A 17,136-nucleotide genomic window follows, 5' to 3' on the forward strand; every position below is an offset into this window, starting at 1 on the left:
ATAATGGTGATTCTGCAAATGGATGACAGTTGGTATTCTTCCACTTTGGTCCAATTTTTAAAAAATTATTCATCTTTAGCTAGACTTTCTGACAGTTTCTTAAATGTTAATATAAAAGCATATATCAGGGCACTTCAAAAAGCTTAAAGAAAAGGAAAATACAAGTTGAGCTTATTGGTTCCCAAATATTTTGAAATCCACCTAATTTGTGTATCTATTTCAATGTATTTAATATATACTAAAATATTTCACATATTTTTCTTAATATGCACTTTTCCTTAAACTTTTTGAAGATTCACTGCATGAATTTCAATTTTTTTGGAACACAATGATTATTTTTAATTTAATGCTCCATGGACCTTTTGATACACCTTTATGTAAGATTTCTTCACAGTATAGGCCCTCCTTCTTAGAAGCATGCAGACTACCTAAATTTTATTGAGATTTTGTGACAAGTATTCAGTTACTTCAGTCTGCCCACAGCTATATGAGCTATCATTTGCTTTTTATTCCACATGTACTACAGGACTCACTGGTATAAAGGACACAAGGATGGTTAGACCACCTTTGCCTAAAGGAAGTTTGCTACTTATCTGGAGGACAGTTAACCTGCACAGATCATTGCCATAAGTGTGCTTCCCAATGCCACGAGCACGTGGGCTAGGGGACTCAAAGTTTGTGTGAACAAAACACCTGAAATATTTTTATAAAACTAGAGCCCATATGTAATAGTGCTATCTATAGTTCATTATTACCCTGCCCTTGCTTAAACCTAAATTGATAGGCTCTTGCCCCCTGAGTTTTTTGAATACCTTCCACTCTGTCAAGCATTATGTAGTTAGGAATCTCCAAACTAACTTTCTGGGTTCCCTATTTTCTTATGCTTCGGGAGACTGGGATACATTCCCACAATTCAGGTAACCTGGGATCACCTGTATTTCTATTGGAATACTCAGTAGTATGCAAATGGCATTGCTCACACAGTCCTTCACGCATCTTTGTGCTGCAGCTTCTACTGAAGGCTTGCGCATGGCAACCAGGCATACTAGTGTACAACAGTGAAGATGCATTCTTGAATCCTGTAGTGCACACAGCTTGGAAAAATCACATTATATATTGCAATCATAAATTTGAGAAAAACTCATGATGTTGCTACTACAAGAAGGACAAAGAGAAGATTTGCTAATTTTTGTTAAGGCGATGCATGTAGAAAGGGTAGACCAATTTCTGTATTTTAAAAGAGAAAGGCTTGGGGCCCAGCATGGTAGTCTGGTGTCTAAAGTCCTCGCCTTGCATTGGCTGGGATCCCTTATGGGCGCTGGTTCATATCCCAGCTGCTCCCGCTTCCCTTCCAGCTCCCTGCTTGTGCCTGGGAAAGCAGTCGAGGACGGCCCAAAGCCTTGGGACCCTGCACCCATGCGGGAGACCTGGAAGCTCCTGGCTTCGGATCAGCTCAGCTCTGGCTGTTGTGGCCACTTGGGGAGTGAACAAATGGACAGAAGATCTTTCTGTCTCTCCTCCATAAATCTGCCTTTCCAAGAAAAAAAACTCTTTAAAAAGAGGGAAAGACAGCCTTGTGATTCTTAGGCCAGTGACAAGCGGCACCATTTCATGCAGGTCTGGAGCTTGCGTTATTTCCCAGCCCAACGCCTGCCATATATAAACACACACCAAATGTTTATCTCGAGAATCAAAACAGAGTACAAATAAATCCGTATTAAAGGTGCATGATGCGTCACACACTGAAAGGGTCACTTTGTGACACATCAGTTGATAACAATTCACTATGCTGTATGGGAAAGACAACAGTATTTGCCTCATAGGGTTGTTTTGGAGATCTATTCATTTAAGCTTTTCTAAAAATTAATTCAATATACATTCATTGAACTCCTACTATGCACTAAGCACTGGACAAGTCAGAAGGAAAATAATGACTTGAAGAGACACACTATCTATCCTTGGACAGACAATAATAATGGATGTGATGCAATTAGCACAGACCTGGAATCTATCAAATATAAACTTCAAGGATGTTAATTACTATGACAACCCTCTGCCTCCTCTTCATGGGCTTTTCGCTGTATGATCACATTTCAGATCAGTCAACTATGTTTCAAATAAGAATAGCAAATAACATTTTAAAATATTATGCTTTAAGTCACAAATTTCCAAATGAAGAGGGTGCTAATTAAATTATTAAGTCACAAGTCGAGTCAAGGGATGACAACAGAAACTACCAAGGGAAAATATCCCCATTTGTTCTGATATTCCAAGGAAGTGGCATTCTCTGAGGCCGGCCTCTGCGTGCGTCTGACACCAGGAAGGCATGTACCACGCCTCTAATGTGGAGGCTAGGCTGCCGAGCGCTTTCTCACCAGCAGCTGCCTATCCCTCAGAGTGCCTCCCTGGGAGCCTTGCTTCTGCCATGCCTTTGCTAACTTCCTCAACACCTGCAGACAGAGCCACCATAGCATCTGTCAAGCTTTCTCACCAGACTGGACTCTCCACAGGGCAGCACATAGGTCAGGTGATGCATATAGCCGCAGTGAAAATCACTGTAGGCCAGAATATACACCTCTTTTTTTCTTTAAAGGTGAAGGGTAATGGCATTTTAATTGTCACATGAATCTTTAAAACTCAACACTTTTGGATGTCATAATGACAGAAACCAGTTTCAAGAACCTGTGTTCAGTAATTTGCTAGAGTTCCCTTCCCAGGTTTTTCAAAATATATCCACGCAGATGTCTCAAGCTGCAGCACTCTTGGCTTGTTATTCTAGTTCTCTCTGTGTCTATTTATACGGGCTCTTCAAAGCACTTCAAAAAAGACACAACTTGTATGGTGAGTTTCCTATTCAGTGGTCGGTCTGTACAAAAATCAATGTTCAGGGATAAAATAATCAAACTGACAAAACTCAAGTGGCTGAAATCCCAAGTTCAAATACTGTACAGCACACCCACCAATCAACAAGGCCATGGCTTTCCATGTTGGGAACTACAATTGGAAAGTAGGCAGAAATTGGCTGTGGATCTCTTAACCCCGGTGTGACACAATATTCTCATCCTAGGAGCCAAGTTGTAAGCGCTTCTAAGATGCATAAAGCAAGTGTCTCCTCCCTGGGAGGAGCGTCAGTTCTTTCTGAGAGTCTGCTGAAGTTCCGATCTGAACCAACGCCATCTTCGCAGCAACCCCAGTACTCCAGAGTGATACCATCTGCCACAGGCTGAGCTTCCTTCTCAGCCAGATACATTATTTATAACCTTTCTAATTGCAAAAAGGTAAGGGTAGGTTTTTCTTCCTAAAGCCTGACTTAGATATAGTTAGAACATTCTGAATCTTTGCTCTAAAATCTGCCAAGTCTCTAAATATGAAAAAACAAACAAAAAATACCAGGAATTGGTTAAGTTATATAATTTTTTAAATGTTATATTCTTTCAGACTCCTGATGGAATATCATATACAGTGGAGATATACAATCATAACATATTTAGAAAATGAGATAGTTTGGGTTTTTTTAAGCTGGTCATCTCTAACCAATGAATACACAGGTTTTGGGAGGGGCGATACTATCTCAAAATGAATTCTTTCACTGGGAAAAGGCATTGATCTGATTACTCTTAAAATTGCTTTGTTGTGCCTTTAAAAACAACCAAAAAAAAAAACCCACCCCAAAACAATGCTAATCAGGTTATTCAATCATTTAAACCAAAACTGTTCATGCTTTTCTGCCAAATCAACCAACCACAGCAAAATCTGTTATCTCTGATTGCTCAGCTTCCAGTCAAAAACCAGTTAACCCCCACTATACCAAAAGTTTTCCAAAATGCCCTCAGAGCTTTGCATGCTCACAGAGAATAAAGGGAAAGCCATGCCATCTTTGAAGGATGACTGGAGTGCCACACTCTATTTGCATATTACAATATACTCCAGTAAACTAAACAGCCTGCACGAGAAGCCAGCAGCTCCCTGGCATTTCATGTAATCACTGCGCTGGCTTTTTGCGCATTATTTTTATTTTTGATTGTTTTGAAAAACAGAACTGTAGTACCATGGTCCAACTTGCTAAGGCCTTGCTGGCAGGGGAACTTCAAGCAGGAGCAGGTAGGAAGAGCATCTACAAAATGGTGGCTCACCCATATTCAAAGCCCGCAGACTCCCTCAGCAGAGAGGGCAAGAGCTACAACATCTTATTTACACAATTATCTAAATACGATTAAACAGCTGATGGACAAATATTAAACTGGAAAATGTATAGTCATTTCAGCTTAATGTAATCCTCTTTCTGTAAACACCCAAGATGATTTTTTTTTCAACCAGAACAGTCCTGACATCTCATAAGCCTAAGGGTGAATAGCAAGAGATTGTTTTTGATAGTTATAAATATTCAAAAGACATGCAGACCATCTGCTTTCATAATACAGGTAAAGCAAGACTGAAATGGTGACTGCTGTATAAAAATGATTCTTTTAACAAAGTCTTCCTCTCCTCGAAAACTATAAAGACAGATGTCAAAAACTGTTTACACAGAGCAATCAGGAGCGTGCAAAATGTAATATTCCTTTTACACACAGTGCTTGCTAAAGAGATTTTTTTTTTCTTTTTCTTCCCATCTGTGTGTTGCAACACATTTCTACAAGTTAAAAACATTTTTTTTCAAACAGAGATCTCATGAATACCCAAAAACATGCTATCCGGTTTCTGAATGCTAATTAATTTCAACTAAGGAATCTGAATATCTTTTCCTGTAGGAAGGAATGTATGTTTTGAATTCAAACACCCTAAGGCAGCAAAGGGAATCATCTCACACAGGTTTAAGTCTATAAGGCAAATGTCATGATTCTACCTGTTTGGGGTATGTTTGCATACCTATGATGTCCATGTTTTAAGCAAAAGTGTATTGCTGCAAATGTCACTGGCATAAAATCTAAAATAAACTGTACTTTGAAACAAATGCCTGCACACACAAAATGGAAAACGTTTAACTTCTCAGTTGCTGCTACCTGACCTAGGAAGCTCCCCAGTTCAGATCCAGCGCTAAAAGTAACCTCACCTGTTCCCTTCTCATGTACTCTATTAAATGGCACAGAAGCGTTAAGTACTTTTGAATGATTTTCAATAAAATAAGCATTTACTGAGCAATCTGTCAAATGACTGGCTTTTTTCATTTTGTATCTTGATTTTTTGAGGAGTACAACATCACACACTTTGACCTCTTTCACCTCTATGCAAGACCTGTTTGCGTAAGACCTGACTTTTTCTGGCAGTTTTTCATAGGCTGCAAGGAAAGTCCAGTCAAAGTTTAACTTTCAATCAACTTCAGATTCAAATACAACTGAGCAACCCCCCCCATTCAAATACAGTTTTAATAGATTCTCCATAAGTGGAGCGCTCTTTTAATCCCCAAAGACATCAGTTATTACATATGAGATACTGAAAGACATCAAATACTGCATTTGAGGTTGAAAATTAACAGGTAGGAAGCATGGGAATGGGCGTCAACTGATACAAGTGCGTGGCGGGTTTCGAAGTGTAACACTCCGTTTGCTCCTGTCAGCTTCTGCTCCCCAAGTCTTTCCCTCTGGACTCCGACTGTTTTCTAAGCTATTCTCTTGGGAAATACAATTGCAGCATACTCTGAATCTCAATTTGCTGAGAACAGACTAATCATTTCTGAATTCTACTTAAACTCCAGCTGTCCTAGCTATGACTGGCCATCTTGATCAATCCCAGGGCCTGAAAAGGGGTTTTTTACACCAAATAACCCTGGCACACCACTAAGATGGAAACTCAGTACAAAGCCCTATAAAGGAATACAAAAGGAAGTACAAAGAGACATTTCCAACTCTTTTAATTTTTCTGCTATATTTCCTAAATATGAAATGTGGGGGGAAGAGGGGAAGTCGAGAAAAAATGCCTTCAAAGCACAGATTTTTATTTTTATTTTTATTAAATATCCAATTCATAACTTCTAAAGGACACGTTGGTTCTCTAAGGTAATTTTATCTAATGTCCTCATAGTATTTTTTGACCAGAATGCTTTGTCATTTGTAAATAGCTATCTAGATTTTTCTACACGTAAATCTCTTCTCACAAATTCAAACAAATAAACGTTCGTAGAAACTTGTTAACAATTGCAAACAAAGGCTGTAATATAACACTCGAAGGGAATGCAACTACATGATTGAGCCCCACCAACTTTTTCAGCAGCTTTAGATTCGATGAAATTAACTAATGGAGATTCAATTATAATATACACATATCATTCCCCTCCAGACACTGTGCAGGCACTTTTAGGTGACAGTCCTTAGCTACCTTGTTTATAAATATGATTATTAAAAATATACTTAAGTTAAACATGCTAATATAAACATTTGAGAAGTTGCTCATCCTATAAATCTGAATTACATGGTCTTCATTTGATTTTATAGCAAGAATATTTCCAAAGAATATGTTACGCACTGTTCCAACTTAGACATCTGAGGAATGCTAACTCTCAGATGCCCTTGTGTAGTTACATCTCTCATTTCTATAGAGTCTAACATTTCTTGTATCTGCATAGAAGTAGTAGAAGAAAAAAGGATACTAAATTTGTATGACATTGTAGATGTCCTGAGAATAGCATTTTGAATAAATTTTATGCCAGGGTTAAAAACCAGAACTACGCCATACTGAAAATTCAATTTTCCTAAAGCAAATACTAGAAGTAGGCTCCACAACTCTGAACAGTAGCCACTTATTCCCATTTTGCTACCTCTGTGTGAATGAACACTATCAGGTTTTAACGATGTTGCCTAAAATCAGGGGAGTGTGGTACACAAGAGAAGTAAGGTGTTGGTTCGTGGCTTTATACAATGGCACAGGAGACCTCAGGAACCCATGCAGGCTGTGGTCTGATGTACTCCATTGAGCGGCTGGCACACACCTCCAGGGTCTACATAATCTTAGCAAGCCCAGCATAGGGTCCATGGACTACTCTCAGATCTGTTCCAAGATTTCATGGAAGTCCTGAGCTAACTCCTATCCTTGATTTCTGTGATACTGCCACTGTTACCTTCTGGCCAAGAATTCCAAGTATACTAGAAAACTGTACGTAAAATAATGTCACCTGCAGCTTGAGTTCTAAGGAAAAACATATGCATCTGTCTTCATCTCAATTAGCATCATGAAAATCCTTCACAGCCCAGGAAAATATCATCCTCTGGGAACCAGCCCTTTAGAAGTTAGAGTGGAATGACAAGAATGTCCTTCCTGAAGAGCCGGTCCAGCCGTGGATGCATGTGACGGGCAGGTGGGGGCAGAGTACCCAAACAGAGTCCTCAAACAGCGTGGCCTAGTGGCTAAGGTCCTCGCCTTGATCCCATATGGCCGCTGGTTCTAATCCCGGCAGCTCCACTTCCTCTCTATCTCTCCTCCTCTCAGTATATCTGACTTTGTAATAAAAATAAAATAAATCTTTAAAAAAAAAAAAAAAAAAAAAAAAGCCTGCTCCGGAAGAGCTGGACAGTTACCTACACTTGCCACTCTCTCTGATTCAAGTGACTCAGGACCTTTATACACAGCAGATATAAAATACCACAGTTGATAGCTCCAGATGGAGCATCCAATGTCAACGTGGCTTTTAGAACAGAAACTGAGGAACGGACATTACAAGCGAGCTGAGCGAGCTTGGGATGCTGACAATATCAGGATCTTGGTCTATAAACATTCGACGCTGTTTCCGAAATGTTCCCTCTTTATTTTTCTCTTAAATGAGAAACAAAACGGGAAAGCTGAAGTGATAGTCAAAAACTGTAGGTCTCAAATTTAGTAGAATTGAAATAAAATAAAAATCAATAGCCAGGCTGAAATACATGTTTAATAGCAGAAAAAAAAGTTAATACAACATGCATAGAAAGGCCATAAGTGGATAATTAAAGCTGGCATTTAACCGTGACATAAAATTCGGTCTTTGCTATCAATTTTCAAATGTTTGGTCCCAGTCTGTTCTGTTTACAAATGTGAGTTTTCAAAATGTATCCAAAAACATTATAAAATATGCAAAAGCACGAGAAAGTTTGGTTCTTATGGTTTTCTTGGAGAAAAAAAAAAAAACAGAATTTTCTCTTGCCTAGGGAAACCAAAAACCGCAGCATTAAGTGTTAATAGAAAAGTATTAAGTAAGGGAAGATGCTAAAACAAGTATCCATAAAGCCATACTAGCACAAAGGCTGACACTGGGTTCATGAAACCAGCATGGTGTAAATCTGACAAAGTTGTCTCCATGTAACAAATACTCCTGAGTTCCTTTTACATTCTAGGATCTTTATGTGTGACAATGAACAAAATGTTATCACTTTGGGACAACAATTACAGTGCACCTGTCTAGTTACCACACGGAGAATCTGAAAGCAACATGGAAAACGGTGTCCATTACGGGTGCAGATGGGGGGATGGCTCATCAGGTACTACGAGCAGGAGGTGAAGGTCAAGAAAAAGTTTCTATCCTGATGACAGCTGCATGAAGCATCTTTAGGTTCCTGGACATTCGCTAGTCTATGCAGTCAGATTTGATTAACTTGCCAATTGACTTATTTAAAGCAAAAGCCTTGAATTTCCCTCTACTTTTAAACAATGTAACACAACTTTTAATGACTCTATGAATGGTACGAAAACAATCCCATAAAGGTGAGAATAATTTAAAACACAATCCTTTCATTCTTTCACAATTTTTTTTAATTTCCACTAAAAATGAAGACTGGATTAAAAGCTCCTATGCAGCAACACAATTTCTCGGATCACGTGGCACACGAAAGATTTGAAATCCTCAATGTCCACATTTTAGAAAGCGACTGAAGTTATCGCATCCCACGCTAGATGCTTTTAAGTATTACTCATGTAATTTTCACAACACTAAGAAATCAGTACCGATATCTTCCTACAGTACAGATGACAAAATTGACGTAAAGACAGGCAGTTCATGGCAGAGCTCACACTCCTGGCTCACACGACGTTAGGAGCTTACTAATTACAATGGTGGTAACATCCAAGGACACAGAAAGACAAGAGAGTGGCAAAGTGAAGTCCCTGAAGATACACAGCCCTTAGAAAGTAAAAGCAAAGTTCTATCAAGTGTTAACACAACTCAGGGGTTCCAACACGGGAAAAATTCCCATTAACATTCATTTCCAGTTAATTCTGTATTTCTTACCTACCTAGGAATAAATACTGATATTATAGTGAGATGTGACAAGCTTGGCACTGTCAGAGGTAACCAATAATGAAGTACCATGTCTTGTTATCCTTATAAGAATGTGATCTCAAATGGTACTCGCAATTAAAGCTTTAATCTCTTCTTAACTTCCAATGTATCATCTGGTTTGCATCTTTAACCCTTCTGGGTAAACTAACTCGCATTAGCATTTCTACGGTAAAATGTTATAATGCAAAACAATCAATATTTTTTTTTAAAGAAAAAGATGGTGACTGATGAGGAAAAAAGAATGAGGGAAGGGCAAAATAAAGACTTCAAGTTAGCCACCTTCTCCACAAAGCAGAATCCTGCAAGCTTATGAACTCTCCATGATGGAACCCAGCACCCCGTAATAATACCACATATTAGAACACAATACAATCTTATATTTCTATAGCGCCCTTCATGCAAGCATCCCCGGGTGCTTTACAATCATTATGAGTTAAAATTAAAACTGAAGCACATACAATTCCTAATAGAATCATTTTAAAAATGCTAAACAGAACAAATAACTTTTAAGTCTAGATTTAACAGTCCCAACAGCCAGAGCATTCCGTACTTGAATTGACAATGAGCTGCAGAACCAAGACTGGGACTCTCCCCTGTTATGCTAAAGGCTCTCTTATGTTTTTCACACTCAGAGCATGTTATAATCAAGCAGTTTCCAATGAAAGAAGGAAAAACTGGATGTATGTATCCATTTTGAATTATTCTGAATTTAGGATTCTTATGGGGGGGGTGTTTATGAGTTAGTTATAGGGCCCGTATCTGGCATGAAATAAAACAAATTTTTAAAAAAGCAGAGTCTAACTTTAAATTTAAGTGGTAACTGAAAAAAAAGATCTCAAACACTCTAAAACCAGCTCTGCTTTAGCAAAAATAAATAAATAAATAAATAAATAAATAAGTAAATAAATAAATAAATAAAAATTAGTTTGATTAGGATTATCTGATCGAGTTTCTTTACAAAACTAGAAATCGGCATTTAATAGGCTTTCTTTCAGACCATGTCCACTCCTAAATCTTGGGCATATTTATTATTCCATGCATCTGACAAAAAAAAAGAGAAAGAGAGAAAGAAAGAAAAAGGAAAGGCTCTCACAATATGGTAATTTTCCTTGAGTTAATGATTTTGAGGTCAAAGGAAACCTGTTCAGATCTAAAATAAGGCAAAGGCAAAAATCTATTAAGTGAAAATGAGTACTTATACATTGCTAAGCACTCTTTAAATTGGCATGGTTTAAACTCTTATGTTTTATTATTGTGAAAATATGGTAGCTATAAAATATTTGAGTTCAATCCATTTTAAGTTAGATGCATTAAGTTTGGCTTTTTTTGATTAATATATCTGAAAGGTTACAGAGAGCTCATATCCAACTACTGTAAAACCCTTAAGTATCTAAATCAGCTAAAAATGAGCCTGATATATTAGATTCAAACAGGAAAACTTGCAATTTGGAGGACACTTCTACTGTAGATTAGATATATCATAATATTAACACAGAACAGACTAAGTTTCACCAGGAACAAAAATGATGTCATGATTGGTTAAAAAGGAGGCAAAGAAATTATCTGGTGTAGGTTTTATAATTCACATTAACTACTTGTAGAAAAGTTAGGCTTGCCATTTTCTTTATAGATCTGCCATTAACACAACTGCTGAAAATCATAACATCATCCAGTTTGCACAAAGTACTTCACTGTCTGACAAAGCAGATATTCATTACCTTGAATTTCCAAGGTCAGTAGGGTAAGAATCCTTCATCGAAATTTTCCTTAAAATGTATCATGTTTAGGCACAAGATGTGTTAATTTCATGTTGGAAAGTGGCACGTACAGAATCCTCCAAGCACATTTCAAATGATAAACTTCTATTTTTAAATGGAGCTCCCAGTTACACTCTTGTTCATCAGAGCAGGCCAGTCTGATGACCAAGGTCTCTACTTTCAAGTAGACCTAAGAAACCCAACTGCCTGCTAATTCTAATAAAAGTACCTAACATTACCTTAGGGCCTAAAACAAAGGACTATTAGCTCAATTATATCTACTGATCTTGAGGATGTAGAAAAGAAATGACTGCACAGAGCTACCTATTCAAATCTTCTGAAAGTTCCCAAATGCCAGATTATCCCAGAAGTCAGTCCCAGTGGTGTAAATCACACCCTCCTGTTCTAAATTAGAGCCATGCAACAGACACTTTAAAACCAAGTCAACATGTAAACAACAAAAGACACAGAAGTAAAATACATGTTAAATGTAGGAAAACACAAAGATAATTGGAAATCTACAAGTACTTAAGAGAAATATACATTAAATTAATCTGAGAAAATATTCTTGTTAAGCTTCTTTTATCTGCAAATGCAACTGAGAACAGTACCTAGTACAACTCCCAGGACAGGAAAGGCTGCCTTTCCCACAGCGGCTACACTTTCACGGCACTCATCTACAAATTCTGTGCCTCAGGCTCCTAATTTGAAAATAAACATCTACTGCTTATGGTGACTGAACTACTCTTCTTCATACAACAAAAGCTCTAAATGAGAGTCAACTATTATTTTTTTTCAACCATTAAGAGGTACTACACAGAAACTGGCTGACCTGGCACCTAACAACCTGTCAGTTCAACGAGTAAATACCTGAACATGTGAATCAATTTAATAGGATATTCTTCCACATAAAATATAGGAACACTGATTTATTAAAAATCTCAAGATGTCATTTTACTTTAAAATTCATGTAAAAATGTTTTTTAGAGAAATTCTGTAACACAGATTTTTTTAATTGATAGTCCAGTGTCAATGATACAGCATACTGAAATACTTATCCTGAGCGTTAAATACTAAACTGAATATTTCACCTTAGCAAGCATCTACGGAAATGACTGTGAAGGTTCAGAATTAGCCTGGTTATCAAAGGCGAGGCTGCAGCAGTGCAGGGCTTATCTCTTTCTCCAATAATAACAACTTCAACAAATGTTAGAGTCTCAGATGTTTCAGGCAAATAAAAAGTAAGAAATTATCTTCTTCACCACTACTTTCAACATGTACAAGCTTAAGTTTATTACATATGTATTTTTGCTACATTAAAATAAAAACGACGATTCTCACTCACTTTATGTAGAACTTGGCTTGCAGATACCTTTTCCCCAGGTAAGAAACGAAATAGAAAACAAAAAATATGACAGGTGTGATGCGTGCACATGTGCATACATCCATGGCTATGGTGGAGGAGGGAGGGTAAACACACACAGCACAGGAAAATCTCCCAGGATCACTAGGACAGCATTTGGCCTTTTAAGAAGGTGAATGTATCCATGTATCAGAACGCATATGTTTATCCAGTGTTTATATTCAACTTCTGGAATAAACACTTGACCCAACAGTGGAGAACACACTGGTTATAACGCCTGCATCTCACCTCTAAGCATCTGCCTCTAATACCTGGTTCAAGTACCAATTCCATTTCCTTTTTCGCAGACCCAGGAGACAGTGAGGATGGCTCCAATGGAACGCCTGCACCCACAGAGCAGACCTGAGCTGCCATCCTGCTCCTGGCTCCAAGGCAAGAGCAGCTGCACACGTGCAGGCAGTTAGGGAGTACAGGTATGAGATGTACTGTATCTTTGACTTTCAAATAAATGGGGAAGTGAGGGAAATGAATTTTTTAAAGCTTCAGGGAAAACTAGCATAAAAATCCAGTATTTTATTGTACATCAAAATGTTCACCCTTTTAATTTCCAATTTTTCTCCCAAATCCTCAACCTCAAAAGTCTCAAGCCTGTAGGCCTTCTTATACCCAGGCCTGGTTTTATTCTTTCCTTTTTGGTTGCAGTTTAGAATGCAATACCCAACTTATCTAACCACATCCACTGAAAAAAACAAAAGCCAACAACAAAACACTAAACCTCAGATCTAGTATGACCTAAGTAGAACATACAACATTTTGCAAAAACAAACAAAATACTTAGCCAAGTTTATGACAGGAATGCAGTAACAGAAATAAAGATAGGAGCTGTAAATCAAATCACAGGACCACCTATGGAAATTTCTGCAGCTGAAGAAAACTTGGCAAATAACAAGTAAAACATTATTGCCCCCAGATTTTAGCTTTCAGTTTTAAACCAAAACTTACTTTAAACTTATCATTGGCCAACAACAGAGGCTTAGTCCATCAGAACTTTTGGATCAGTCATTAACCTTGAATTTAATCTCTAGGGACACGGGTTCCTTTTCTGTCAAAGGAGGAAACTGGGAAAAATCCCTTCTAAGAATCCAAGTCTAAGTGCACATCTGATTAGTGTAAAAGTAGGCATTATCAAACATCTCTGGCAAATTCATGGTGGCTTCCCATTTCCTCCTAACCTCTAAGCTACACAGAGGTGTACTTGCCCGCAGAATAGACAAGGACAGAGGCCACACCTGAAACCTGAATATATTATAAAGCACAGAAACCTTTCATGTACAGGAAAATGTGTCTATCAAACTGCAGGCTAAAGTTCTTACAGAAACAAATGAAAACTTCACTGGAGAAGGAAAGCCTTCACAGAGCATGCATTGTGGACAAAGGCCTAACTTAGGGAGAGTACATCTCTTCGTTTTAATAACTTTAACGAGAAAGAAATAAAGCGAAAAGTAGTTTATCCTCAAAGCATTTTGAGTTCAGTATCAAGATTTATGGATTCGTGCTAGAGAAAGGATGACAGCCAAATATAAAATAACAGCCTCACGTTGAGAACCAGTTACATTTTTTCAAACTATCAAAACTAAATTGATTTTCAAATATCTGCTAACACTGCTAGGCTACCCAAAAATTTTTTTCAAAAGTATTTTTAAAAATAAATAGAGATTATAACTGAAGGTGGTATTATAGTCCATCATTAGCTAGCAACTACGGTGGGATATCCAGTCACACCAGACCTTACTACAGAAATTCTTCAATGTATGACTACAAAACCAAGTCCTGAATTTCATTCCCTCATTCTATTTAATCTTTTAACAGTCTGTACTCAATTCATTTTCTATGACAACTTTAAGATTATTTCAAATTTTCAAATGCTACTGATCAAATGATATATGACCTGGAATTGTCTACAAATATAGACAATTCCTGCTTTATGATGTCATCCTATTGACTGCACTGGTTAATTATTTTAAATAACTTTTATCCAAAGATTATACACTTAGATCATCTCAATTCCAAGGATGAGAGGTAAGAGAGATTAGCTGAAGGTATAACTGAATTGACAAAAAGTTTGCTCTGTACTGTAAAACGTGGACCACTCAGAAAACAGTAGAACTAACACTTTAAGAATCTCTCGATCTCACACAGGCATACAGCAGAGTTCTACAGTTCAAGTTCAAACAACCAGCAGACTAACAACAAGACTTAACATTGTAAACACGCAATAAAAGAAAACCTGAAAAGCTTAGTGAAAATCTAGTTAGAGCAGCACTTTAATGATACTGTGCCATGGAATAATCCCAACATGGGGCTGGTACTGAGAGAGTATTATAACACATTAATGTAGTGACCACAGGGGCAGTCCAGTAGCAGCAGGCTCACAACATTCTTTTTCCTTTCTTATTTGAAACCAACTAGGTACTACCCAAAAATGACATTTTGTATTCAATCTACGGAGAAAGGCAGTCTATAGAGTTTTAGCTGTCCTCTTTCAGTGTTCATTGTAAAAGTTGAAATGCAGTAATAATGAATCTATCTCTCACTTCAATGGTTTAAACAAGCATCTCTCAGAAGAGAAAGAAAGATCTTAGAAAAAAAAAGCAAAGTAATCCCACAAAACTGGTTACAAAATCCTAACCACTGTTCAGCTGTCAGCTATGGGGGAAAGATTTCTGTTCCTACTTTTAAAGTTATTTTTACTAAACGTTTTCTTTTTGATTTTTCAGTCTGAGCAAAGCGTCCAAGTACTAGACTGTTCTCTTACTCAGGAAACAGGCTGAAGTTTCGCGCATTAACTCCGACACTGCCATTGCCACTCAACAGAGCTCTGTGGACGCTGTGCCCCCAGACACTTCCCCCAAAAGGGTACACAGGAGATACAACAGTGTGCTCAGAGCATGCTGAAGACACCTAAAAACCAAGCCCAACAGCCCTCTGCTAATCTGTTTTTCCTGTAAACAGTCATTCGTTCCTTTCCCCAAGGGAGAAAAAGTGTAAAGGCTCAGTTCAGAATGAATCAGGCATATTTGAAAAGGTCACCAGTGGTCAAGCCACTTTGCATTTTGCAGATTCTTGCTTCAGATACCAGTTGCTTTGAAGCCCAATCAGATCTCAGAAAGGGGCTGCCCAGGATGTCTTCGTATTGCTTACATGCTATGCTAAGTACCTGTGAAAGGGGACACTCCTTGGCCAACGAACTCTGATTCATATCTTTCAGTAAGTCCTTCAGAGCATTCCTTACTGTGGTGTGCGACCATTGTTCAGGAGGCAAGTCTTCTAGTTTGGGGCAACTATTTGAGACATAGATTAGAAAGGGGATTATTACAAGATTGCATCCCGCTGCAGAACATTCCTTTAAGACAGACAGATTTCATTTTGCGCATCAAACAGATGCATCTGGAGATTGCTCTCGGTCTCCTGATTGTTCCGATTAGTTAATTACTTTATACAACACATCTGCTGTATCGATGCATGAATTATACATCAGCTGCCTGTGGTGGCTATTTTTTCATGTTACTTCTACCTTCCTGCTCTGATGCGCTCGGGAAGACAATTTAAGGTGTACTGCTTTCTCATGAGCCACCGTGAAAAGCGTTAACTTATTAACTGATTTCCTCTCATTACTCTGTTCATATGAACGAAAATGGTAAAAAATATATGTATATATAACCAAATAAGATTGCAGTAATAGCAAGAAAGGCATCTTTCACAAATGTACACAGATGGCACTGTTCACGATATGCAAAAATATTTTTTTCTTAAGTAAACTTTATGTAAAATGCCTTCTTACAGAGCATCACATAATCGACTAAACATAACATCTTGTTTTCTGATGACCTGCACAAAGCCACAAATTTGAGGGGGGGTGGAGCTGCTTTTGAATTATACACTGAAGTCAGGGAGAAAAAGCAGAAGGGATAAGGTAGCAAAATCGATCTGGGTTAATTGTTCTGAAACACACACTGAAGAAACACTGAAGGTTTCGAAACACAAGCTAAGCAGCTTGCTCCCTGGACCTGCTATCTTGACTCACCTGTGTAACTGAATTTTCAACGTGACCACATGATACACGTCTTGAAGCATATCTGCCACTGTCGCATCAGGGGCGTCTGTCACATAAGACAGTGGAACCGGATTCCACTTTCCAACCTGGATGAGCCCTAGTGCAGATAAACGGAACATGTGACTAAATCCTTCACCCCTCCGATAATATACCTAGTAGATTTTTCCTCCTTACCCCCACCACAAACAATATTGTTATTTCTGTTTGAATGATTTCCTTCCCTCTAAAAGGCAGGTCAATGAAAATATTCACAGCTTAGCTTTCCAAATTGTGAAATTATGTAAATGACTGTAGGGTTGTTTATTATTTTGGAAATAAAACCCCATCAATAAAATCTCTGCATAAGGCCACATTTTCCTAAGTTACAGGAAGTTCTAATAAGACATAGCTGAACCAGTTCTAAATGGCTTTACGATTTAGATAAGACTCTCTATTGCAGTGGGAATCAGCATTGAAAAATACTTTACAGCCCATAAAACCATCAGAAACAGAATAAAAGAAACAGAACTAGATATTCAGTCATAAATGCAAATTGACTCTCAACAGTCCATCTGCTCAAATACGCTCCTCACTTCCTTGTGGGTCCTCAGTGGAGCAGATTATTAAGGTCAATAAGCATACTAATGATTCAGCTGAAGTAATTTAAAAAAAAAATCTACCTCGA

The 17,136-nt window shown here is 37.9% G+C and overlaps 1 protein-coding gene across 6 annotated transcripts in view; it reads right to left on the reverse strand.

The window, feature by feature from the left end:
• Window positions 1-17,136, reverse strand: part of SATB1 (SATB homeobox 1) — a 95,239-nt gene that overhangs the window by 50,628 nt on the left and 27,475 nt on the right. For all 6 annotated transcript variants that reach the window (XM_058657041.1, XM_058657040.1, XM_058657042.1 and 3 more), the window contains 2 exons: window positions 16,443-16,569; window positions 15,576-15,699 (listed from right to left, as the gene is read on the reverse strand). In XM_058657041.1, coding sequence (XP_058513024.1) covers window positions 15,576-15,699; window positions 16,443-16,569 — 251 coding nt within the window. The remainder of the gene's footprint in view (window positions 1-15,575; window positions 15,700-16,442; window positions 16,570-17,136) is intronic.

Source organism: Ochotona princeps, chromosome 30, assembly GCF_030435755.1.
Source record: "Ochotona princeps isolate mOchPri1 chromosome 30, mOchPri1.hap1, whole genome shotgun sequence".
In the NCBI taxonomy this organism is placed as follows: domain Eukaryota; kingdom Metazoa; phylum Chordata; class Mammalia; order Lagomorpha; family Ochotonidae; genus Ochotona; species Ochotona princeps.